Genomic DNA, 26,995 nt, shown 5'->3' with positions numbered 1-26,995 from the left:
TTTCTTATATACATTTCGAGTGTTATTCCCTTTCCCGGTTTCCGGGCAAACATCCCCCTCCCCTTCCTTATGGGTGTTCCCCTCCCCATCCTCCCCCTCTTGCCGCCCTCCCCCCAACAGTCTAGTTCACTGGGGGTTCAGTCTTAGCAGGACCCAGGGCTTCCCCTTCCACTGGTGCTCTTACTAGGATATTCATTGCTACCTATGAGGTCAGAGTCCAGGGTCAGTCTATGTATAGTCTTTAGGTAGTGGCTTAGTCCCTGGAAGCTCTGGTTGCTTGACATTGTTGTACATATGGGGTCTCGAGCCCCTTCAAGCTCTTCCAGTTCTTTCTCTGATTCCTTCAACGGGGGTCCTATTCTCAGTTCAGTGGTTTGCTGCTGGCATTCGCCTCTGTATTTGCTGTATTCTGGCTGTGTCTCTCAGGAGCGATCTACATCCGGCTCCTGTCGGTCTGCACTTCTTTGCTTCATCCATCTTGTCTAATTGGATGGCTGTATATGTATGGGCCACATGTGGGGCAGGCTCTGAATGGGTGTTCCTTCTGTGTCTGTTTTAATCTTTGCCTCTCTATTCCCTGCCAAGGGTCCCAGGGTGCTTTCTTATATATCTTGTTATCTCTTTTATAAATTTCCTTTCATTTTAATCTGTTCTAATTACAAAAGACACTTAAGTCAGATGATCTCTAATTGGTTGCTTCATGAAATCTTTCATTACCTCACATAGAGACTCACAGTGCCTCATTTTCTTGGAAAGATCTTCTTTTTGGGATCCATAAGGCAGGCCCTGTGCTTTGTCTAGCTTTAGGTGCTCTCTGTATCAGCTGATGCTGATGCCCTGCCTTTATTCCCTGGTCATGGAATCAGTATCTGTACATGACAGTGCTTATCATGCACCTCTCTGCCTGTGGGTGTTCCCTCGTGTTCATCGTTCATCCACATGGGGTTGGAAGAAGGGCTACAGATTTGATGTTTTCCAAGAGTAACACCCGATCGAAGAGAAATGGTACTGCTGGTTAAATTGGAGGGTTTTCCACCTTTTAATGGAACAATTCAGGGATAAGGGTGACCATCAGATGCCCTGGAGGAGAATGCTATGGTGATTATCCCCATCATGTTCATGTCTCCCTAAATCCATTCTGAGTTAGTTTCTTCCCATAATGACTCTAAACTTGATGATGCAGATTGCTTTGGCCAATGAGGCTTAGTAACTGTGATATGAGCAAAGGTTAAAAATGGTATACTGGGACTTGATCTTTTACCATTTGTTTTAGAGCCTTTGGGAGATCTAAAGAATTGATCATGTCTTTTTGTTTGTTTTGTTTTGGCTGTCTCAAAGTCTATGTATGTTTCAGCACCCACATCAAAATTGCTCATGGGCTATACTCAGTACACACACTCTACCAACTGAACCTTCTATCTTCTTCCCTGGTGTGACTGTGGTTCTTGTTTACTTTATTGCTAACTGGTTCAAACTTCCCACAATCATTATTTGGGCCTTTCCTTCTTTTCCCAGTTCATTGCCTGGAGTGGTTTTATTTCCAGTCTTGCCTGCTGGCTTCAAATTAGGGCTCACATCAAACCTCCTTGAAGATGCAATCATCCAAGGTACCTTTCAACTGGATCCTATCCTATCCTATCCTTCATCCCACCCTTCCTCCTCTTCATCCCATCCTTCTCACCACAAAGTGCTACTCTTAGACCACTGAAACAGACTTTGAGACAAAACGAACAAAAGAAGGATAGTGCTTCAAAAGGTCACAAGTAGTTTCTTTCCCACCTTCTCTCCACGTTTTTGAGCTCTGCCAGATCTTTCTTGCTTCCCCTTTTAGTCTTGTCTGATAGTACATGGAAATATAGCCATAAAAAATGAAGTAGAATCGATTTTTGGAAGTCAACTACCTTCTTAAGTTTGAACTTCTACCACAATGAAGGATAATGGTTGCTATCTGGTGAAGCTATATTTTCCTTTACAGAAGCCAAGAGCATTCTATAAAAGAAAGATAATATTTGTGGATCACTTTTTCCCCTCCTCTGTCACCAAGTTCTTAATCAACAATTAAGTCATAGAATGTTAGGCTATTAAGAGCAATTAATCAATGGGGGAATCATTCATTTAACACAGGTACAAAATAGGGTAGTCTGATTACCATCTCTCAAATTTTTCTTTAAAAATTTTATGAATGAATGGACACACACAAGTTGGCTTGTTTGTGTTTGCATGTGTGGAGGGCACAGATCAGTTTCAACTATCTTCTATCATTCTCTACTTTATGTTTTGAGACAGAGTCTCTCCTGTTAGCTAGACTGGCTGTATATGAGCTTAGGAATCTGCCTGTATCTGTTTCCCAGGACTTCAGTTGCAGGTATACACAACCACATACAGCCTTTCTACATGGTTGTGGGAGCTGAACTTAGTTCTCACATTGTGCAGCAAATAATTTACTTGTGTATTTTCTTTACTGCAGCATCTCCCAGCACACCTACCTGTTCAGCAGGAATATCAAATGGCAATGCTAAGATTTTAGGTCTATCTTATTATTTATTTTAATATTTACTGAGTGCTTACTAAATGCACTGCACTGTGTTAGTTACTATGGTGGTTCGGATGAGAATGTTTCCAATAAGTTCATATGCTTTAGTGTTTGGTCCCCAGTTGGGAGAACTGTTTGGAAAGGATTAGGAAACATTGCCTTTTGGAAGAGGTGTACTGGGCTTTGAGAGTATAAAAATACATAATTTCCAGTGGCTTTCTTTGTTTTGTTCTTACAGCAAAGGATGTCAGTTCTTAGAATTCTGCTCTAACCACCACACCTCCCCACCATAATAATGTTGGACTCCAGAATTGTAAGTTTAAATAAACTTTTCTTTTTATAAGTTGCCTTGGGTCATGGTGTTTTAGCACAGAAATGGAGAAGGCAATTAATACACTCACCAAGAGTGTACTTAGGGAAGAATAGATTCTAAGCTGTCTTTCACCAGAGGTAAATCCAACAAGCTGTTGCTGGAATCCCTGAATCTATGAACTACTTTGTTTAAAAAGCTAGAATTCGTAAACAGTTCAGGAGTAAAATCATGAAATGCAGAGCAGGTGAGTTGAAATAGATTGATATGCTCAGCTCAATGAATTGAAATGCCTAGTAACTTTTGAGACCAATCATTCTCAGGAATATCACTTGGTTTAGTTTGATGTCTCCTTAGTCCTGAAAAACCAACTCAATGATTCCAAAACACAGGTAATAAGCAATAGGACTCAATGTTCATTGAATGTTGTCTTAAGTACTTTTCTATTACTGTGACGAAACACTATGGCCAAAGTAATTTAGAAAATAAAGCATTTAATCGAGCTTACAGTTTCAGAGGATTAGAGTCCATAATACTAGAGTAAAGGCTTGGTGGCAAGAAGAGCTGAGAGTTCACATCTGGACCCACAGGGAGGAGTTAGTGAGCACACTGGTGAACTTCAAAGCCTACCCCTCTCAGTGACACACTTCCCCCATAAAGGCACTCCTTCTAATCCTTCCCAAAGAGTTTCACTGGGGATTAAATAGTCAAACATATGACTTTATGGAGAATGTTTGCATTCAAACCACCATATAAGCACTCAATTATACAACTAATGCATGAGATATGGTAGCTCATTCCTGGAACCTCAGTACTTGGGAGTCCAAGACAGGAGGATTATTGTTAGTTTGAGAGTACTCTGAGGTACATAGGGACTAGCCTGGACTATATAGGGAACTCTTACCTCAAAAACAAATCAAAACAAACAATACAACAAAGTGAACAAAATAAAAAATTCAAAGAGGTAAAAAGAATCAAATCCCCTTGCAAAATAAACTAGTAAACAAACAAATAAGACAGCATAAATATCGTATTTGATCTACTTTTTGTCATGTGTAAAATAAAGGGTAAAACCAATATTTTTCTTAAAAAACTCTCTTCCTGATTCAACAGGCTATAATTCTATAATTGCCATTATTATTTGTGAAAATGTAAATGACTCTGGATAAACCAGCTAGAATAATACAGACTCAATTAGTAAGGAATGTCATAATATTTTGGTGGAATAGCAATCTGTCAGTGGTGTGACAAGTATTTAGAAATCATTGTTCATAAGAGTCATTCTAATGACAGCAAATCGCACTGCCTCCTCTCTCCCTTCACTAGATTCTTGAAGGAATTGTTATTTAGTACTTCCACTTGCTTTGACCTCTCGTAGCTAACCTTCCTTTTCAAGGCCCCTGCTCAGAGTGCATATGAAGGACTTCATCTTTACATACTCTGAGAATATGCCACTTCCAGGTCAGATAAACTATCAGCCTCAGTAAGTGTGTAACTTATTTCAGATAGTTTCATAGACAGGACAAAACATTGAGGCTTGCTGTGCAATACTAGAGAGCTCTGGTTATTCCGATGTCAGTATTTCTTTTTGCTATATCCAATCTGAATGTTTCTTTAAAAAATGACTCTAAGGCATTACTCAATTAACTGCTGTGTCTGAGCACTGCCCACAAATCATTATGAGTCCTGTGTCATGCCTTTCTCCAATTGCCAACAGTCGAGTCTTTTTTCCAGCCCACCCTCTCTTTCCTTGGTCCAAAGGTTGTCTTTTATTTCTGGCCCTTTGAAATAATTACAAGTCCTAAACTGATGTTCATATTGGTTATCTTTCTTGTCACTATGTCAAAGTACTTGACAGAAGCAGCTTAGGGGAGGAAGAATTCGTTCTTGCTCATGGACTCTGGAAATACAGTCCATTGGCAACAGGGGACTCTCCAGCTACAGTGGTAGGAACTTGAGGCTGCTGCTATTTACATCATGGTAAATCAGGACTCAGAGGACAGAAGCAAGAATGAGTTAAACCCTCTAAGGCCCACCCCAGTGCATCTCATCACTAATTAAGCACCATGTCCCAAGGGTTCTATAGCCTCTCAAAACAGTGCCACCATTTAGGGACCAAGTGCCAAAACTCAAGTGTGTCGGGGACATCTCATATCTAAATAATAGCAGAATCATCACCATACCTGCCTCTGCAGCTGTATTTAATCTTGCCTTTACCACCGACCATTTCTTTTTTTTTTTTTTATTAACTTGAGTATTTCTTATATACATTTCGAGTGTTATTCCCTTTCCCGGTTTCCGTGCAAACATCCCTCTCCCCCCTCCCCTTCCTTATGGGTGTTCCCCTCCCAACCCTCCCCCCATTGCCGCCCTCCCCCCAACAGTCTAGTTCACTGGGGGTTCAGTCTTAGCAGGACCCAGGGCTTCCCCTTCCACTGGTGCTCTTACTAGGATATTCATTGCTATCTAGAGGTCAGAGTCCAGGGTCAGTCCATGTATAGTCTTTAGGTAGTGGCTTAGTCCCTGGAAGCTCTGGTTGCTTGACATTGTTGTACATATGGGGTCTCGAGCCCCTTCAAGCTCTTCCAGTTCTTTCTCTGATTCCTTCAACGGGGGTCCTATTCTCAGTTCAGTGGTTTGCTGCTGGCATTCGCCTCTGTATTTGCTGTATTCTGACTGTGTCTCTCAGGAGCGATCTACATCCGGCTCCTGTCGGTCTGCACTTCTTTGCTTCATCCATCTTGTCTTAATTGGGTGGCTGTATATGTATGGGCCACATGTGGGGCCCAGGCTCTGAATGGGTGTTCCTTCAGTCTCTGTTTTAATCTTTGCCTCTCTCTTCCCTGCCAAGGGTATTCTTGTTCCCCTTTTAAAGAAGGAGTGAAGCATTCACATTTTGATCATCCGTCTTGAGTTTCATTTGTTCTAGGCATCTAGGGTAATTCAAGCATTTGGGCTAATAGCCACTTATCAATGAGTGCATACCATGTATGTCTTTCTGTGATTGGGTTAGCTCACTCAGGATGATATTTTCCAGTTCCAACCATTTGCCTACAAATTTCATAAACTCGTTGTTTTTGATAGCTGAGTAATATTCCATTGTGCAGATGTATCACATTTCTGTATCCATTCCTCCATTGAAGGGCATCTGGGTTCTTTCCAGCTTCTGGCTATTATAAATAAGGCTGCGATGAACATAGTGGAGCACGTGTCTTTCTTATATGTTGGGGCATCTTTTGGGTATATGCCCAAGAGAGGTATAGCTGGATCCTCAGGCAGTTCAATGTCCAATTTTCTGAGGAACCTCCAGACTGATTTCCAGAATGGTTGTACCAGTCTGCAATCCCACCAACAATGGAGGAGTGTTCCTCTTTCTCCGCATCCTCGCCAGCATCTGCTGTCACCTGAGTTTTTGATCTTAGCCATTCTCACTGGTGTGAGGTGAAATCTCAGGGTTGCTTTGATTTGCATTTCCCTTATGACTAAAGATGTTGAACATTTCTTTAGGTGTTTCTCAGCCATTCGGCATTCCTCAGCTGTGAATTCTTTGTTTAGCTCTGAACCTCATTTTTTAATAGGGTTATTTGTCTCCCTGCGGTCTAACTTCTTGAGTTCTTTGTATATTTTGGATATAAGGCCTCTATCTGTTGTAGGATTGGTAAAGGTCTTCTATGAAGGTTTGATAGAATTCTGCACTAAACACGTCTGGACCTGGGCTCTTTTTGTTTGGGAGACCTTTAATGACTGCTTCTATTTCCTTAGGAGTTATAGGGTTGTGTAACTGGTTTATCTGTTCCTGATTTAACTTCGGTACCTGGTATCTGTCTAGGAAATTGTCCATTTCCTGAAGATTTTCAAGTTTTGTTGAATATAGGCTTTTATAGTAAGATCTGATAATTTTTTGAATTTCCTCTGAATCTGTAGTTATGTCTCCCTTTTCATTTCTGATTTCGTTAATTTGGACACACTCTCTGTGTCTTCTTGTTAGTCTGGCTAAGGGTTTATCTATCTTGTTGATTTTCTCAAAGAACCAACTTTTGGTTCTGTTGATTCTTTCTATGGTCCTTTTTGTTTCTACTTGGTTGATTTCAGCTCTGAGTTTGATTATTTCCTGCCTTCTACTCCTCCTGGGTGTATTTGCTTCTTTTTGTTCTAGAGCTTTTAGGTGTGCTGTCAAGCTGCTGACATATGCTCTTTCCTGTTTCTTTCTGCAGGCACTCAGCGCTGAGTTTTCCTCTTAGCACAGCTTTCATTGTGTCCCATAAGTTTGGGTATGTTGTACCTTCATTTTCATTAAATTCTAAAAAGTTTTTAATTTCTTTCTTTATTTCTTCCTTGACCAGGTTATCATTGAGTAGAGCATTGTTCAGTTTCCACGTATATGTGGGTATTCTTCCCTTATTGGTATTAAAGACCAGTTTTAGGCCGTGGTGGTCCGATAGCACGCATGGGATTATTTCTATCTTTCTGTACCTGTTGAGGCCCGTTTTTGACCAATTATATGGTCAATTTTGGAGAAAGTACCATGAGGAGCTGAGAAGAAGGTATATCCTTTTGCTTTAGGGTAGAATGTTCTATAAATATTCGTTAAGTCCATTTGGCTCATGACTTCTCTTAGTCTGTCTACGTCTCTGTTTAATTTCTGTTTCCATGATCTGTCCATTGATGAGAGTGGGGTGTTGAAATCTCCCACTATTATTGTGTGAGGTGCAATGTGTGTTTTGAGCTTTAGTAAGGATTCTTTTACGTATGTAGGTGCCCTTGTATTTGGGGCATAGATATTTAGGATTGAGAGTTCATCTTGGTGGATTTTTCCTTTGATGAATATGAAGTGTCCTTCCTTATGTTTTTTGATGACTTTTAGTTGAAAATTGATTTTATTTGATATTAGAATGGCTACTCCAGCTTGATTCTTCGGACCATTTGCTTGGAAAGTTGTTTTCCAGCCTTTCACTCTGAGGTAGTGTCTGTCTTCGTCTCTGAGGTGTGTTTCTTGTAGGCAGCAGAATGCAGGGTCCTCATTGCATATCCAGTTTGTTAATCTATGTCTTTTTATTGGGGAGTTGAGGCCATTGATGTCGAGAGATATTAAGGAATAGTGATTATTTCTTCCTGTTATATTCATATTTGGATGTGAGGTTATGTTTGTGTGCTTTTCTTCTCTTTGTTTTGTTGCCAAGACGATTAGTTTCTTGCTTCTTCTAGGGTATAGCTTGCCTCCTTATGTTGGGCTTTACCATTTATTATCCTTTGTAGTGCTGGATTTGTAGAAAGATATTGTGTAAATTTGGTTTTGTCATGGAATATCTTGGTTTCTCCATCTATGTTAATTGAGAGTTTTGCAGGATACAGTAACCTGGGCTGGCATTTGTGTTCTCTTAGGGTCTGTATGACATCAGTCCAGGATCTTCTGGCCTTCATAGTTTCTGGCGAAAAGTCTGGTGTGATTCTGATAGGACTGCCTTTATATGTTACTTGACCTTTTTCCCTTACTGCTTTTAATATTCTTTCTTTATTTTGTGCGTTTGGTGTTTTGACTATTATGTGACAGGAGGAGTTTCTTTTCTGGTCTAATCTATTTGGAGTTCTGTAGGCTTCTTGTATGCCTATGGGTATCTCTTTTTTTAGGTTAGGGAAGTTTTCTTCTATGATTTTGTTGAAGATATTTACTGGTCCTTTGAGCTGGGAGTCTTCACTCTCTTCTATACCTATTATCCTTAGGTTTGATCTTCGGTCCCTGGCCCAAGAGGAAACTGTACACTGCATCTGGGCACAGAAAGATAGGGGCAGTCAAACTGCAGGAGCCCTGCGGTCCAGACTGCACCTGGATCTGAACAGACACGGTCAAACAGCTCCCTGCACCCAAATCCCGTGGAAGGGAGAGCTAGACTTTCAGAGGGGCAGACACACCTGGGGAACCAGAGGAGAATACTTTCTGTCCACATTTCTGACTCTAGAGGAAAACACCTAGCACCATCTGGGACCCTGCACACAGGGACCCAGGAGAAGGAGGGGTAGGCCCTTCTGGTTCCCATCCACAGGCACACCTGAAAGCCAGTGGACAGGAACACCTACATGACTGAAAGCAGAACACTCTGTTCCCATACCTGGCTGAAAGAAAACAGAAAAACAGGTCTTCAGCACTCCTGACACACAGGTCTATAGAATGGTCAAGCCTCTGTCAGAAATAGCAAAACAAGGTAACACCAGAGACAACCTGATGGTGAGAGGCAAGCGCAGAAAACCAAGCAACAGAAGCCAAGACTACATGGCATCATCAGAGCCCAATTCTCCCACCAAAGCAAACACTGAATATCCAAACATACCAGAAAAGCAAGATCTAGATTCAAAATCACATTTTATCATGATGATGGAGGACTTTAAGAAGGTCATAAATAACTTCCTTAAGGAAATATAGGACAACACAAGTAAACAACTAGAAGCCCTTAAAGAGGAAACACAAAACTCCTTAAAGAACTACTGGAGAAAAAAACAACAAAACAGGAGAAGGAAATGAACAAAACCATCCAGGAGTTAAAAATGGAAATAGAAACAATAAAGAAAGCACAAAGGGAGACAACTCTGGAGATAGAAAACCTAGGTAAGAGATCAGGAGTCCTAGATGTATCACCAACAGAATATAAGAGATAGAAGAGAGAATCTCAGGAGCAGAAGATTCCATAGAAATTATCAACACAACTGTCAAAGATAATGTAAAACGGAAAAAGCTACTAGCTCAAAATATACAGGAAATCCAGGATACAATGAGAAGATCAAACCTAAGGATAATAGGTATAGAAGAGAGTGAAGACTCCCAGCTCATAGAACCAGTAAATATCTTCAACAAAATCGTAGAAGAAAACTTCCCTAACCTAAAAAAAGAGATACCCATAGGCATACAAGAAGCCTACAGAACTCCAAATAGATTAGACCAGAAAAGAAACTCCTCTTGTCACATAATAGTCAAAACACCAAACGCACAAAACAAAGAAAGAATATTAAAAGCAGTAAGGGAAAAAGCTCAAGTAACATATAAAGGCAGACCTATCAGAATTACACCAGACTTCTCGCCAGAAACTATGAAAGCCAGAAGATGTTGGACAGATGTCATACAGACCCTAAGAGAACAGAAATGCCAGCCCAGGTTACTGTATCCAGCAAAACTCTCAATTAACATAGATAGAGAAACCAAGATATTCCAGGACAAAACCAAATTTACACAATATCTTTCTACAAATCCAGCCCTACAAAGGATAATAAATGGTAAAGCCCAACACAAGGAGGCAAGCTACACCGAAGAAAAAGCAAGAAACTAATCATTTTGCAACAAAACAAAGAGAAGACAAGCACACAAACATAATCTTACCTCCAAATACTAAGATAACAGGAAGCAACAATCACTCTTCCTTAATATCTCTCAACATCAATGGACTCAATTCCCCAATTAAAAGACACAGATTAACAAACTGGATATGTAATGAGGACCCAGCATTTTGCTTCCTACAGGAAACACACCTCAGAGACAAAGACAGACACTACCTCAGAGTAAGAGGCTGCAAAACAACTTTCCAAGCAAATGGTCCGAAGAAGCAAGCTGGAGTAGCCATTCTAATATTGAATAAAATAGATTTTCAACCAATAGTCATCAAAAAAGATAAAGAAGGAAACTTCACATTCATCAAAGGAAAAATTCACCAAGATGAACTCTCAGTCCTAAATATCTATGCTCCAAATACAAGGGCACGTACATACATAAAAGAAACCTTACTAAAGCTCAAAGCACACATTGCACCTCACAAAATAGTAGTAGGAGATTTCAACACCCCACTCTCTTTAATAGACAGATCATGGAAACAGAAATTAAACAGAGACATACACAGACTAACAGAAGTTTTGAACCAAATGTACTTAACAGATATGTATAGAACATTCTATCCTAAAACAAAAGGATATACCTTCTTCTCACCACCTCATGGTACTTCAAAATTGATTATATAATCGGTCACAAAACAGGCCTTAACAGATACAGAAAGATAGAAATAATCCCATGCGTGCTATCAGACCATCATGGGCTAAAGTTGGTCTTCAATAACAATAAGGAAAGAATGCCCACATATACATGGAAGTTGAACAATGCTCTATTCAATGATAACCTGGTCAAGGAAGAAATAAAGAAAGAAATTAAAGACTTCTTAGAATTTAATGAAAATGAAAGTACAACATACCCAAAATTATGGACACAATGAAAGCTGTGCTAAGAGGAATACTCGTAGCTCTGAGTGCCCGCAGAAAGAAACAGGAGAGAGCATATATCAGCAGCTTGACAGCACACCTAAAACTCTAGAACAAAAAAAAGCAAACATTCCCAGGAGGAGTAGAAGGCAGGAAATAATCAAACTCAGAGCTGAAATCAACCAAGTAGAAACAAAAAGGACTATACAAAGAATCAACAAAACCAAAAGCTGGTTCTTTGAGAAAGTCAACAAGATAGATAAACCCTTAGCCAGACTAACCAGAGGACACAGAGATTGTGTCCAAATACACAAAATCAGAAATGAAGAGGGAGCGGGAGGTCCTGGCTTTCGCCACCGGCGGACATCAGTGAACGGGCTCGCAGGCTACGGACGGAGCAGCCGCAATCATGGCCGACTACTGGAAGTCACAACCGAAGAAATTCTGTGATTACTGCAAGTGCTGGATAGCTGACAATAGGCCTAGTGTTGAATTTCATGAAAGAGGAAAGAACCACAAGGAAAATGTGGCCAGGAAGATCAGCGAGATTAAACAGAAAAGCCTGGATAAGGCAAAGGAAGAAGAAAAGGCATCCAAGGAGTTTGCTGCCATGGAGGCGGCTGCCCTGAAGGCATACCAAGAGGATCTGAAAAGGCTTGGCTTGCAGTCAGACATTTCAGAGCCACCTATATCACCAGTCACCAACACTGTCCAGCCCACCCCTACAGCAAATCAACAGAAAGAGAAGAAAAAGAAGAAGAAAAAGAAAGAGGCTTCTAAGGGTAGATGGGTGGAAGGCGTAACAGCCGACGGCCACTGTTACTATTATGATCTCGTCACAGGAGCATCTCAGTGGGAAAAGCCAGAAGGATTTCAAGGGAACTTAAAAAAGACAGCAGCGAAGGCCATTTGGGTAGAAGGTTTAAGTGAAGATGGCTACACCTATTAGTATAATACAGAAACAGGAGAATCCAAATGGGAAAAGCCTGATGATTTCATTCCACATGGTGGTGATGTGCTTTCTAGTAAGGACAGTGAAAAGTTACCTGACACCCTAGAAGACTCCAAATCATCCGATTCTCACAGCGATTCTGATGATGAACAGAAGAAAGCGGGAGAGGCCTCTGCAGAAACAAAGAAGCTAATAATCAAGTTTAAGGAAAAAAATAAAAGTACTGAGAAAAGAATTGGCCCAGAAATACAAAAAGAAAAAACTACTCCAAAACAGAACCCATCAAATACAAATGAAGAAAAACCCAAAACTCCGAAGAAATCGACGAACCCTTATGGGGAATGGCAAGAAATTAAAGAAGAGGCGGAGTCTCAAGAAGAGGTCGATTTGGAACTTCCAAGCACTGAAAATGAATGTCTATCAAGTTCAGAAGCTGGTGCTGGGGAAATCAAAGTGGTATTTAAAGAGAAAACAGTTTCTTCTCTGGGAGTTGCAGCAGATGGAGTGGCCCCAGTCTTCAAAAAGAGAAGAATTGAAAATGGAAAATCTCGAAATTTAAGACAGCGAGGTGAGGACGAGTGACTGAAGCTGCAGGCAGATGAGGCGTGTCCTTTCCAAGCTCCTGCTTCAAATACTGTAGTGCTGCATTTTACATTTATGCTAAATGTTTTTATGTGAATCAAAATAAATCTTCCTTCATGTGGAAAAAAAAAAGAAATGAAAAGGGAGACATAACTACAGAATCAGAGGAAATTCAAAAAATCATCAGATCCTACTACAAAAGTCTATATTCCACAAAACTTGAAAATCTGCAGGAAATGGACAATTTCCTAAACAAATACCAGGTACCAAAGTTAAATCAGGAACAGATAAACCATTTAAACACCCCCCGAATTCCTAAAGAAATAGAAGCAGTTATTAAACGTTTTCCAACCAAAAACAGCCTAGGTCCAGATGGGTTCAGTGCAGAATTCTATCAGACCTTCATAGAAGACCTCATACCAATATTATCCAAACTATTCCACAAAATTGAAACAGATGGAGCACTACCGAATTCCTTCTACGAAGCCACAATTACTCTTATACCTAAACCACACAAAGACACAACAAAGAAAGAGAACTTCAGACCAATTTCCCTTATGAATATTGACTCAAAAATATTCAATAAAATTCTTGCAAACCGAATCCAAGAACATATCAAAACAATCATCCACCATGATCAAGTAGGCTTCATCCCAGGCATGCAGGGATGGTTTAATATAGGGAAAACCATCAACGTGATCCATCATATAAACAAACTGAAAGAACAAAACCACATGATCATTTCATTAGATGCTGAGAAAGCATTTGACAAAATTCAACACCCCTTCATGATAAAAGTCCTGGAAAGAATAGGAATTCAAGGCCCATACCTGAACATAGTGAAAGCCATATATAGCAAACCAGTTGCTAACATTAAACTAAATGGAGAGAGTCTTGAAGCAATTCCACTAAAATCAGGGACTAGACAAGGCTACCCACTCTCTCCCTACTTATTCAATATAGTTCTTGAAGTTCTAGCCAGAGCAGTCAGACAACAAAAGGAGATCAAAGGGATACAGATAGGAAAGAAAGAAGTCAAATTATCACTATTTGCAGATGATATGATAGTATATTTAAGTGATCCCAAAAGTTCCACCAGAGAACTACTAAACCTGATAAACACCTTCAACAAGGTGGCTGTGGATAAAATTAACTCAAATAAATCAGTAGCCTTCTACACAAAAGAGAAACAAGCTGAGAAAGAAATTAGGGAAATGACACCCTTCATTATAGTTGCAAATAATTTAAAATACCTCGGTGTGACTTTAACCAAGCAAGCGATAGATCTGTATGATAAGAACATACAGAAAGAAATTGAAGATCTCAGAATATGGAAATACTTCCCATGCTCATGGATTGGCAGGATTAATATAGTTAAAATGGACATTTTACCAAAAGCGATCTACAGATTCAATGCATTCTCCATCAAAATTCTAATCCAATTCTTCTTAGAGTTAGACAGAACAATTTGCAAATTCATCTGGAATAACAAAAAACCCAGGATAGCTAAAACTATCCTCAACAATAAAAGGACGTCTGGGGGAATCACTATCCCTGAACTCAAGCAGTATTACAGAGCAATATTGATTAAAAACTGTATGGTATTGGTACAGAGACAGGAAGATAGACCAGTGGAATAGAATTGAAGACCCAGAAATGAACCCACACACCTATGGTCACTTGATTTTTGACAAAGATGCCAAAACTATCCAATGGAAAAAAGATAGCATTTTCAGCAAATGGTGCTGGTTCAATTGGAGGTCAGCATGTAGAAGAATGCAGATCGATCCATGCTTATCACCCTGTACAAAGCTTATGTCCAAGTGGATCAGGATCTCCACATCAAACCAGATACACTCAAACTAATAGAAGAAAAAGTGGGGAAGCATCTTGAACACATGGGCACTGGAAAAAATTTCCTGAACAAAACACCAATGGCTTATGCTCTAAGATCAAGAATCGACAAATGGGATCTCATAAAACTGCAAAGCTTCTGTAAGGCAAAGGACACTGTGGTTAGGACAAAACGGCAACCAACAGATTGGGAAAAGATCTTTACCAATCCTACAACAGATAGAGGCCTTATATCCAAAATATACAAAGAACTCAAGAAGTTAGACCGCAGGGAGACACATAACCCTATTAAAAATGGGGTTCAGAGCTAAACAAAGAATTCACAGCTGAGGAATGCCGAATGGCTGAGAAACACCTCAAGAAATGTTCAACATCTTTAGTCATAAGGGAAATGGAAATCAACACAACCCTGAGATTCTACCTCATACCAGTCACAATGGCTAAGATCAAAACTCCGGTGACAGCAGATGCTGGTGAAGATGTGGAGAAAGAGGAACACTTCTCTACTGTTGGTGGGATTGCAGACTGGTACAATCATTCTGGAAATCAGTCTCGAGGTTCCTCAGAGAATTGGACATTGCACTACCTGGGGACCCAGCTATACCTCTCTTGGGCATATATCCAAAAGATGCCCCAACATATAACAAAGACACATGCTCCACTATGTTCATAGAAGCCTTATTTATAATAGCCAGAAGCTGGAAAGAACCCAGATGCCCTTCAAGAGAGGAATGGATACAGAAAATGTGGTACATCTACACAATGGAATACTACTCAGCTATCAAAAACAATGACTTTATGAAACTCATAGGCAAATGGTTGGAACTGGAAAACATCATCCTGAGTGAGGTAACCCAATCACAGAAAAACACACATGGTATGCACTCATTGATAAGTGGATATTAGCCCAAATGCTTGAATTACCCTAGATGCACAGAACACATGAAACTTAAGACAGATGATCAAAATGCAAATGCTTCACTCCTTCTTTAAAAGGGGAATAAGAATACCCTCGGGGGGGGGGGATAGGGAGGCAAAGTTTAGAACAGAGGCAGAAGGAACACCCATTCAGAGCCTGCCCCACATGTGGCCCATACATATACAGCCACCAAACTAGATAAAATGGATGAAGCAAAGAAGTGCAGGCTGACAGGAAACGGATGTAGATCTCTCCTAAGAGACACAGCCAGAATATGGCAAATACATAGGTGAATGCCAGCAGCAAACCACTGAACTGAGAATGTGACCCCCGTTGAAGGAATCAGAGAAAAGACTGAAAAAGTTGAAGGGGCTTGAGACACCATATGAACAACAATGCCAGCCACCCATAGCTTCCAGGGACTAAGCCACTACCCAAAGACTATACATGGACTGACCCTGGACTCTGACCTCATAGGTAGCAACGAATATCCTAGTAAGAGCACCAGTGGAAGGGGAAGCCCTGGGTCCTGCTAAGACTGAACCGCCAGTGAATGGGATTGTTGGGGGGAGGGCAGTAATGGGGGGAGGATGGGGAGGGGAACACCCATAAAGAAGGAGAGGGGGAGGGGTTAGGGGGATGTTGGCCTGGAAATCGGGAAAGGGAATAACATTTGAAATGTAAATAAGAAATACCCAATTTAATTAATTAATTTAAGATGAAACAAAGAAAAGAAGTGACCTATCTAACAAGCTGATCAGTATGAGCAGTAAAGTAAGGGAGGTCCTAGGACTCTAATTTTCCCATCTCGCACATCACTGAGTCTATACTCAGTACAATTTGAAATACGTAATTAAATAATTACACTTAAGTAATAGATATTAACATAATTTATCTCTCCTCAACTAAATTGAATATGCTGTGTATGCAGTATTTTTCTTAAGTTCAGCGAATATTATTAGAAAATACCTTTTATATGGCAAACTTATTTGAAGCATAATAATTTTACTTTTTTAAATCACACTCCTCTTTTGTTAAGGTCCATCATGATTAAATCAGGTGTCTGGAAACTTAGAGCCAGTGTGTGTGATGTGAGTCCACTTCTGTAAGTAGTGTGCTGACTTCCCTCCCCTCCTACATGTTCAAGTCAAGGTATCTGTATTGCAATGTTGTAGATGGCTGTCTCTGAGTAACATGATACTTAGGGTCATGTGCCTCTCATGGTGCTTTTTTTTTACTCAGCACTTTAGAAGATAATGAACTTGGGAAATAAAAAGATGAGTATGGGATTTAATGTCAATGTCAGAGTTCTAAAAGAGGAGTGACCCAGATCTTGCCCTTCTCCCTCTGTCCTTGTTGAGCTAATGTCAATATCCTGTGAAACCCTCAGTTTTCAGTTCAAGTCAGACTGTGCCACTCTTTCAAACACTGTTGTGAGGGCTTGTTTCACTTGGCTATGCTCATCAGATGATTTCACCACATCGCTCTCCCTAAGACATTGTGGTCAAATTAACTTTGGGATTAACAACTCTGGAATAATCTGACAAATCAATGTCATTATTTTTATATTAGTTTCACCTGTTCATACACATCAGGATAGCAGCATTAACTCAGTTGTGCTTTCTTGCCTCCTTATCCATTTGTGATCTTGTAAATCACTAAACGGAATTTACTACCAACACACTTCAACAAAGAAAGTCAACTATAATACCTCTTTTTTTTTACTGTCACAGGGAAAAACTTTATTTAGATAGAAAATGAAACTGTACAAGTACAGTAAAGTTTTTTTTTCCCAAATAATGGATCTGAGTGCCAATGTGAGATAAAACAGGAGAAAAAACTTAAGCTTCTCCCCCGCCATTTTTGGTAAAACCTGGCTTTTTTGGGATGTTATGGATGCAAGTAGAATTACAGCAAACTCAACTGTAATCTCAGTCATCACTGTGTTCTATAGCATGATCTATAGCCTTAAGAGGTCCTGAAATAGATCTATATTTCCAGTTTCATTCAGTCGAGAAAAGAAGCACCACCCTCTCCCCTTCTGTGTTCAGTCATACTTTAATCACAGATTTTATTGTTTTCTGTGCAAAGATGTCCTCCAATTCACTCCAGTTAATTCTCAAGTTGGGAATTGTAGGGAAACAGAAGTGTGAGAATGGCTCACTTGATGGTTGTCAATTGCTTTTACTTCCTGGCTGAACTCTTTCTTACAGAGAAAAGGATCCTATAGGGCTAGTTTTCTGGAACCACACTTCTTCTAGCACATTCTTTGTGTGCTTATGGCCAAATTATCACCTTGTGGTCCAAGAGTTTCATTATTGAAGAAGAGCACATTGAGCCTCTATTATGAGTAGCATTATTAGATGCAGTAGCAGGATGGATCTTTGAGAGAGTTTTTTGTTATTTGTAGAGAAAACAAATTAAAAAATTTTTAGAGAGTTCACTGACAACATGAGATAAGGACATCGGACAGGAGCTCTGAAAGGCTCTGGGAGATTATTTTTGTTGTAATTTGGCTTGGCTGAGTTGTAAGGTTAGAGGCTGAGTCTAGCAATATAAAAGGGGGATATTTATTGATAGCACATTAACCTGGGGAATGCTGATATTTGCCTGGGTAGTGCTGACTGCTCTAAAGATAAGCCTCCAAATCTCAGTGCCCTACCATAACATTTCATTTCTCACTCAAGGAAAATCTGCAGGGTCAGCAATGAGAAATCTGAACTCCTTCCATTCTGTGACTATGTTACTGTCATGATTTAACTTTCAAAGTTGATCTTCTCAATATCATTCAGCCCCAGAAGAAAAAGAACATGAAGAGTCATTTGGTATGGGCTGTTTTTTAATGCATCAGGCATGAGACATTAAAGACAGGATATATTATTTCTGCTTACACAAGATGGGTTAGAAATGTTACAGGCGGACAGTTGTCTACAGTCCACATTGAGAGATGTACATTTACTGAAGCTCAAAGATAGGGGGAGGTGAGTTTGACAATTAAAGTTTCAACTGCTCCTATAGGTATCTTTCTGGAAAGTGGGTCTCCACTGGCCTGGGTTAGCTAGTTCATGGAAATAATTCTCCTCTCTAAAGCAGCTAGCCAGTTAAAATTTCTCAGGAGGCCAGAATAGCCAGCTGCAACAATTACCATGGTCTGTGATAAACTAACTTCATGGATATCTTGGTTTTATTGCTGGTCCACAGATGGGTTGTTATTGGGTGGTGGCCTATTTTTCCCTAATCTATTGCAAATCTTGTGAAAGTTCAACACATGACTGCTTCCTTGTGTAAAAGGGTGCCACTATACCATTGATTATTAACACTACCAATAAAAGATGGCCTAATTCTATGCACCAAGTACTGTGTTCAGATCCTTCACACACTACATCAGATTTTGCAGCAATAGTATTTTAAATAGTGCTTTTAATTTTTTCCAAATATTATACGCGTATACAATGAAATATGATATCTACTTCCCATTTCTCCTCTTTCAGCTCTCTGAATTTCCCCCACAACAAGTCCCCTCCTGTACTCATGAATTTTTTTGTTTGTCTGTGATAACTCGTTAAATCCAGCTATTGCTCTTCATATGTACATGTATGTGGGGTCATCCATTGGTGAGTAAGAAACCTACTAGAGGTTACATCTTCAAAAAGGAATGTTTCTCCCAACTCCAGCAACTGCCAATCCACTGACTATAGCTCCTTTGTTAAGGAATAGAGGCCTGGAGATTATCTACCAGGTCTGTGATGAAATTTGTGTTGGCTTGATCTCATATAGGTCTCATACAAGTAACCACAACTGTCATGAGCTCAGGATTATGACAGCATTTCACAGCACTTCTTCCCATCACGTGTCTCTTATATTTGCCCTATCTCCTTCCATGGTGTTCCCTGAGCCTCAGTGATGGTTGTGTTAAAATAGATGTCTCATTTAGGGCTGAACCCTTAGTCTCTCATTCTTAGCCCTCTGAGCAGTTATGAATAAATGTTGAATGAAAGAGTATCCAAGTCACAATATGTTGTGAGACATTTCACTTTAGGTGTTCATCAGGTAAAGCTGCAGTGGAAATTGAAAGGCGGTATGACCACATACCCACAAGAGTGGTTGAGATATCAAAGAGGTGTGAGATATCAAAGGCTGGTAAGGGAGTGGAGTAACTGGAGCCCCCATGCACTGCTGGTCAAATGTAAAATGTCAAAATTGCTTTGAGAGACCTTGTGGCTGCTTGGTTGTTGTAGGCAAAGTCTGAGATGTACCTCAAGACTTCTGTTTCGTACTTCTATTATAATCTCCTCCCTTGAGTAACACAGTGTGAGGTGGGACTATTAATAGATTTCACTTCTGTGCTTATATTACAAAATTTTGGAGGTAGTAATCAAACATATGTAGGCTACCAAACCAGTTGGTTTTCAGAAAAACAAATCAGAAAATAAATTATCATGGTGGCCCTGAGCTAATCAGGTTGACCTAAGAAAGGGACAGAGCCTTTCCAAACAAGATATTTGAATGGCTAACGTGTGTGAAGACCTGTGAAGGGAGGCTGCTGTGAGTCAATGAAGGTGGCCTCTAAGAGCATAGCCTTTCTCCAAACAGCAGCCAATGAGGAAATGAAGATTCCAGGTCTACATCCACAGGGAAGAAAATGCTTCTGAAAATCTGGTTATTTATTGATCATGGTTATAGGTGAGGGCATTGGCTGATGCTTTAATTTTATCTTTTGAGGACTTTAGCAAAGGACTCTACTAAAACCTACCAGACAATTCAGTTCTACAGGATGTATGTCATAGGGAGTCGTTTCACAGCGTTCTAGATTGCTTTCTGTTGCTGTGATAAACGCCACCACCAAAGGAAGGCAATTGTTAATTTTGCCTACGATTCCAGGTTGCAGCCCATCCATCATTCAGGGACACTAAGGAAGGATCTCAAGGAGGAACTGGAGTAGAACTGATGGAGAAACACTGCTCACTGGCTCCTGTGTTCATACTCAGCAAGCTTTCCTATACAACTTAGTAATTCCTTGGGGGTGGCACCTTCCACTGTAGGCTGAGCCTTCCCACATCAATCAAACATCAAGACAATTCCAACAGAACTGGTCATAGGCCAATCTGATCTGGGAAGTTCCATCATTTGAAACTTACTCTTCCCAGGTGACTCCTATTTGTGTCAAGTTGGCAATGAAACCCCACCTGGACACATAGCAATAGAAATCTAATGCTACTCCCTAAACAAGTATATGCACAAATCGTGGACTCCAGTTTAGTAATTTCTAACAGAAAGGCACATTCGTGTCTACCCAAATTACATGCACTGCTGCCTATTAGTATCTACTGGGGGCTTGCGCCAGCATTCCTGGTGCCTAAATTCGAAATGCTTGTTCTCTTATACATAAAATTGTACACAGTCAACACACATACTTTTTAAGTACTATAAATAATGTGTACTTACTTATAGCACCTAATACAGTGTAAATGCTGTGTAAATAGTAAACAAATCAGGAGAAACAAGCTAAGGAATATCTGTTCAGTACAGATGCACCTTGGGTTTTTCCCCCACCCCTGGTTGAGTCTGCAGATATGAAGCCACCTGGATATGGAGAACCAGCTGGGCTCTGGTATCTCCCAAAGTGATATGTTAAATTATATATCCACAAAGTACAATGATCCAAAATTTATTTTTATTACCTGGTAGCACAATTACTAGTATATCACCTCTAGAACTGAAATATCCTTACACATATAAAAATGATCATGCAATATTATCTATGAAAACACTACAGAGTTAGCTCTCCATCCATAAAAATTCAAACATATAATAAAACAAAAAATGGCCTAGCAATATTGAAAATATTAACTCTTCAAAGAACTCTACTCTTTTCTTATTTTGCTCAATTTTCTTCCCACACACAATTGGCTGAAACTGTGATATGGAATTCATTATTTTGACAAGTAATTTTTTATTTCCATTTTAGAGGAGTCAAAAATAGTGTTCTGAGAAGCGGGAGGTGCTATTTGAAGTCAGATTTGTCACCACTGAGTTCCTTGTACATAGCATCTTGATGGACATGGTTTTGGGTGAGGACAAGGTCAAAATAAAATAGAAAAAAAGACAGGTATTTGACTCGATTTCCTGGAGAAAACATAAATATTTGCTTTCTACCTGGTCCTCTAGTGATGAAATCATTAAATCATGAATAAAACCTTTCCCAGGATTTCATGCCCAGCACATGTTCATATCTAAATAGTAAACAAATGGTACTTATAGCACAGGTAAAGAAGAATGGGAAAGGGAAGGCAAAAAACTCTTTTCAAAAAACATTTCAAAATGCTACCTCCAAAGCAAAGTTCTTGGCAGTCAGGGATGGCTTCCTGGAAACAGCTAGTAATCCAGGGAATTTGGATTTATAGTTGAGTTATTTCCTTTGCCAATATAATGCAGTTACTTAATATCTTAGAGCTTTGGATTTCATCTGAGGGTTGATGCTCGCAATTCTACTTATTTTGTAAGGTGGGGATGAGATACCCTGTAACACAGAAGGCTCCCCTCATCTGCATCCCTGCCCCTTCCTATGTATGAATAACTATGTATGTATGTATGAATCTTTCATAGCTGACATTGAGCCAGAGAAGATTAGGAGGGCCGCTAAGGCTTGGAGAAACCACAGAGAAGGATGTCTTAGAGTCTAAAATGCAAAATACATGATAGAAAGTTGGGACAAGTGTAGAGCAGTGCAATGGGACCAAGAGAGAAGAGTGCCTGAAAAACAGAGTCAAATGACTACATTCTCTAAAGGCTGTTGGGCACAGCGGTTTGCTGGATAAGTCAAGGAAATCAGGAATTCAGAGGATGTTGGCTCTGAACATTTGACTTCCCACAAGTGACTGAGGATAGGACAGAGGGTGGCAGCAGTTCCTGCCTTGTGGATTGCTGGGAGAAGGAAAGCTCTTCATGGCTATAGCATCAGGCAAGATTTAGGTCCAGGTCTTGAAGGATCAACATCATGTAGATCAGGAGAAGGAAAAGAGGGCTGATTGGAGGACTGGATCTCTTTGTGCATTGCACCACAAAGCTTCTTCAGGCAGAAGTACCTTGTCCTACACAGATTAGCCCTTGAATATGTATCGGCAAAAGTCTAGGATTTGGTTAGGAGGTACTATCTGAGAGGATAAGGAGAGGCAAAAAGAGACACCACAGCAAAAGCCTAATTGCAGCTTGATATTGCAATACAAAATCAGTGACCTCCTCTCCAAGAAAGAATGGAATAGGGAGAAATAGTCATCCCCAAAGTACATGTGTCCTTTGGTTCAAAGTCTACCCGAATTGCTGGTAAACGATAAGATTACCTCTATACTTCCTAGCTTCAATCTCTCCATCACAACTGTTAAGCGCTCATTGAGTTATTCATTGCCATTAGGAAAAAAATTATTGGAAATTGATGAGGTTAGTAGCCATTATTTGGCCTGGCTATACCTTCCTTTGGTTTAGTTTTTAGCATCAGATCCCAAGGATGTGTTTTTCAAGGGGGAAAGAAAAGGAGATGGAAAAACATTGCCACAGACAGGGTCCGCCTTCCTGTCAGAAAGGGCTGACAGAGAAGGCACCCACAGGTAGGGGAACATAGGTACTGAAGAATTAAAGGTCTTGCTGCCTCTTCCCTTTGTAAGTTAGCCCAGCCTCAAAAGCCCTGTCAATGCCTAGCAAGGGTTTTCTAACAACAAAAGCATTCTTGCTGTTGTTGAGATTAAATAAGAATGTATTTAAGCAGGCTAGAGAGAGAGAACTCACCAATTAAGGGTGCATACAGTTCTGAGGGCTCACATGGAGCAGTTTACCTCCCAGCTCCAGGGAATTCAATGCCTCTGCCAGCCTTCTCTCTCTCTCTCTCTCTCTCTCTCTCTCTCTCTCTCTCTCTCTCTCTCACACACACACACACACACACACACACACACACACACACACACACACGATAATGAGATAAATCTTTCTTTTTCAAAAGGGAAGTATGCAAGGTCTCTGACACACAAAAGTTCTCACTGTCAGATATCAGCTAACTATAATCACTCATAGCCAATGGCGCTAGGACGCTAGATTTTGCCACATATTTTGGGGGAGGGGAGCCGGGTGAAGCGGGGTGTCCGCTTGTTTCAGGGTTAGATGTCTTTTGGAAGCAGTCTCCGTGGGCCGGGGAGGCCAGCAGACTGCTCTATCAGCAGGAGCCTGGTCTCCCCTGCTCCACCCACACTTCTCTTCTTGGGAGCAACTAGTTCTCTCTGTGTGAGACCCGCCTGCGCGCCACCCGCAGACCTGCGCTTCTTTCAGGACCTCTGTGAAACTCGCTGCCAAACACAGATGAGGTAGAATACGCGCCGCCGCTGGTGAGTGTAGGCGGGAGAGCCCTGCGCTCCTGAAGGAGTCATCCTAGTGGCTGGGAACCCGACAAGAGGCAAAGGAAGTTCTAACAGAGGAGAACCTTCCAGGGAGGGAACCCAATGCTCTCTCAAGCCTCATTTCTTGGAGGATCAGGAGGGAGGGGACGACCCAAGGGTACCAAGCTGCATCCTTTGACCTTCCATTCCCCTCAGTCTGGCTTCTCCTTGGATCCTCACTCTCCCCTAGCGGTGCCAGGTCCCCTAAGGACACTCCAGATCTGGGATACAGATATTTCGCAGGAAGAACAAACAGGTCAGGCATACTCCCTGACAAATGCATTCTTCTCCTCTGTTCTCTCCAGAACGAGTACCTTAACTTCTCCAGGGGTTGCCAAAGGCCCCAAAGCTAGAAACCTTATCCAAACTGTTCAACTTGGACAACTTCTTGGAATGGGGATCCCCGTGCTCTCTGGGGGAAACCACGCTGGCTGCCCACACATTAGGAGAGGACACCTCGACTTTTCGGCGGGGAATCCCCCTCAGAATCTATCTCTTGACAGCACGGTGTCCTACAGAAGCAAAATAAGAACTCTCCAAACAGGAGTGCGCTTCGGGAGTGGGAGGTCGCAGGCAGGGGCCAAAACGCACAAGTTCAGCACTGTTTTGGACAGAGAACTCCGTCCATGTTTCCAAGTCACAAAGCTCTTGTCCGCTGGGGGGGTGGTGGTGGTGGAAAGCAGGGACTGAAGTCGCTGGGAGGGAAATCCTCTAGGCGTGGATCGGAAAACTGAGGTGAACTGCAACGCTCAATCGTTGAACCATGTCGGTGGGAAACTATTCTTTCTCCGGGGCGTGGGGGGCTGGGTGACTTCCCTGGAAAAGCAGCCGACGACGTCAAGCCCAGCTGCTCTGGACTCTATCCCTCTGTCCCTAGGCAGGCTGGAGAACTTGGTACCTCGGACAGCAGCCGGGACGCACAGCATCCTTTGCAAGGTGCGGTCCTATTTTGCCCCCAAGTCAAACACCAACAAATTATTTCTCTGACCTTTCTAATACAGATGAAGGACATTTTAATTACATAACCCATGAAAGATCACCGGAGGCAATGTCGTGTTTGAGAACCGATGGCAGAATAACTGCATAGCATAAAAAAGACAAAACTTGCAAATCTGCAACGAGATTGCGCAAGGCTGTCCCTCCGCTAGAAACAACGTGTGAAATGCATGGGGAAAAAAAATCTTACCTTTCGGACTCCAAATCCGTGTTCTGCTGCAACTTGGCGAGCCTCTTCCTCTCCGTCTTTATGCAACTCCACAAGAAAATGATTCGTGAAGACCGGTCTCTCGGCAGACGCAAAAACCATGACACAGAAGAGAAGCCCGGCCGCCTTCCACTGAGATCCACAACCGCCCTCCATCCTTCTTTGGGAGTGAAAAGTGGGGCTGCGAGGCGCGCAGGGTGGTGGAGCAGGGGAAGAAGAGGGAAGATGCAAATAAAAAATAGGTATGTAGTTTTTGTTTCTGTTTTTCTTTTTTTAAAAAATCTTTGTGTAGCAAAAGAGGCAGAAGAGAAGCTTGGCAAACAGCAAATCTGTGCGCTGTCCACCAGCAGCTGGCTGCCAGGGAAGCCGTGGAGTCGCGCAGCCCGGCTGACTGGCAGGGGTGCGAATGTGCGGAGCTGTGTGTACCCGAGAGAAAGAGCTAGTGTGTGTCTGTGCTTGATGCTAAATCTGCATTTTCAGCTCCTCCTCGGCTCCAATTCCAGAGGGCTGGAGGCGAGCGCCAGCCCGGGTGACGCGCGCCCGCCAGCGGCCAATGGAGGACAGAGGATCGGCGGGCCCCGCCCCGGGCCGCCCCGAACCCGCCCCCGCCCGCCCCCGCCCTCCCCTGCCCAGATAGCTGCCCGGGTCCCCGGGGGCGCCGCAAGCCCGCGCCCCCGCCAGCCCGGAGCGGCTTCGCTCCGCCCGGCCGCTGCGCGCCCAGGAAAATCCCCCCGCTGCCACCCGCCGCCGGCGCCCGGTGATGTCATTGTTTGTGGAAATCTGCACAGCTCCGGGAAGGGAATTACCGTGCGTGCCGCTTCAGAGGCCCGGAGGGGAGCGGGCGCCCCGACCGCTCCCTGTTGCTCTTCCTTTGCTAGTGTTCAGCTGCAAAACAACTCTCCTCTCTTTACTCTTCTGTCCCTTCTCCTCTCTTCCCTCCTCTGACTTTTTTCTCCTCTCTTTCCCTCTCCACCCCTCTCTCCCTTTCTCCCAGTAACAAAGCAAATTTGATCATTCCCGCCCCCTCCACTTTGGGCAAATCCCAGGCCGGGAAGAGCATCCTTCCAGAGGTGACTCACGGGGGCAGAAAGGAGCTTTTTCTCTCTGTTCTTTTCCTCCTGCTCCAAGGAGGCCAGAAACTAAACATCTGGCAGTCCAGCGGGAGTCCGGACTGCCCTCCCCCCACCAGCGATGGCTATTAGGAGAGACTCCTCCAGAGTCAAAGCTGCACCTGCATCCCAAGACTGCCAAGGGAGACGTGATGCTTAAGCTGGGAGACAGATTCTCAGACTCTGGGTTTATGGCTGCATCAGGACCAAGAATGTGAGAGTTTAAAGGAGGTATAGTCACCCATCCCAGGCTCTAGGTCAGGATTCCTGCTAAGAGTCTTTGCCTACATGATAAATCAGGCTGAGTAAGCAGGGGGACTGCTGTTGACCAGGTCCAGTTAACTGCTGAGGTCTGACTTCCCCCTTCTTGCTATAGTGTGAGGAAGTAGATCCGTTCTGCTGTAAGGACACAAGAACCATTGCTCTAAGTAATGCAAGTGTTTAGCTATTATGGGGTATATTTTACATCGTTTTTTATCATTTAGCCGCGAAGTTAAAAAAATCCTGCCATAAATTGGATAATCAAGAAGATGCTTTTTCCTGGGAAAGAGAGTTAGGAAAAGGGAGGGAGGGAGGGAGGGAGGGAGGGAGAGAGAGAGAGAGAGAGAGAGAGAGAGAGAGAGAGAGAGAGAGAGAGAGAGAGAGAGAGAGAGGCTAGCTAACTTGAGTTTGTAACACTGGCACAGCATACCACATCCAACCACACCCACCCACTCCTCCTTAGCCCACAGTCAGAGTGTAGACAGGAGACACAGGATTGGTGGACACGAATTTGCTTAGAGCACAAGGCTCACGGTCTTCACTGACGTGGCTGTTCCCCAACATTGCTAGAGAGCAAGCATTGCAGATGGTTTCTATCACACTGTAGCCTTCAGCG

The 26,995-nt window shown here is 42.0% G+C and overlaps 1 protein-coding gene and 1 pseudogene across 4 annotated transcripts in view; one reads left to right on the top strand and one right to left on the bottom strand.

Moving 5' to 3' along the window:
• Window positions 1–26,332, bottom strand: part of Pcsk2 (proprotein convertase subtilisin/kexin type 2) — a 304,858-nt gene extending 278,526 nt beyond the window's left edge. Inside the window, exons 1-2 of one of the 3 annotated variants that reach the window (XM_087649001.1) lie at window positions 25,816–26,332; window positions 24,992–25,190 (exon numbers count right to left, since the gene is read on the bottom strand). In XM_087649001.1, the coding sequence (XP_087505127.1) occupies window positions 24,992–25,165 (174 nt within the window). In that variant the 5' untranslated portion in view covers window positions 25,166–25,190; window positions 25,816–26,332. 3 annotated transcript variants of the gene reach the window in all.
• Window positions 11,421–12,741, top strand: Wbp4-ps1 (WW domain binding protein 4, pseudogene 1; annotated as a pseudogene). Its single transcript, XR_015683847.1, has one exon. The product of XR_015683847.1 is annotated as a WW domain binding protein 4, pseudogene 1 (transcript).
• Window positions 26,333–26,995: the final 663 nt, after the last annotated feature.

Source organism: Rattus norvegicus, chromosome 3 (assembly GCF_021556685.1).
Source record: "Rattus norvegicus strain SHRSP/BbbUtx chromosome 3, alternate assembly SHRSP_T2T, whole genome shotgun sequence".
Classification (NCBI taxonomy): Eukaryota; Metazoa; Chordata; class Mammalia; order Rodentia; family Muridae; genus Rattus; species Rattus norvegicus.
Note: the sequence above shows the minus strand (reverse complement) of the source record. Positions and strands in the feature narration are given on the sequence as shown.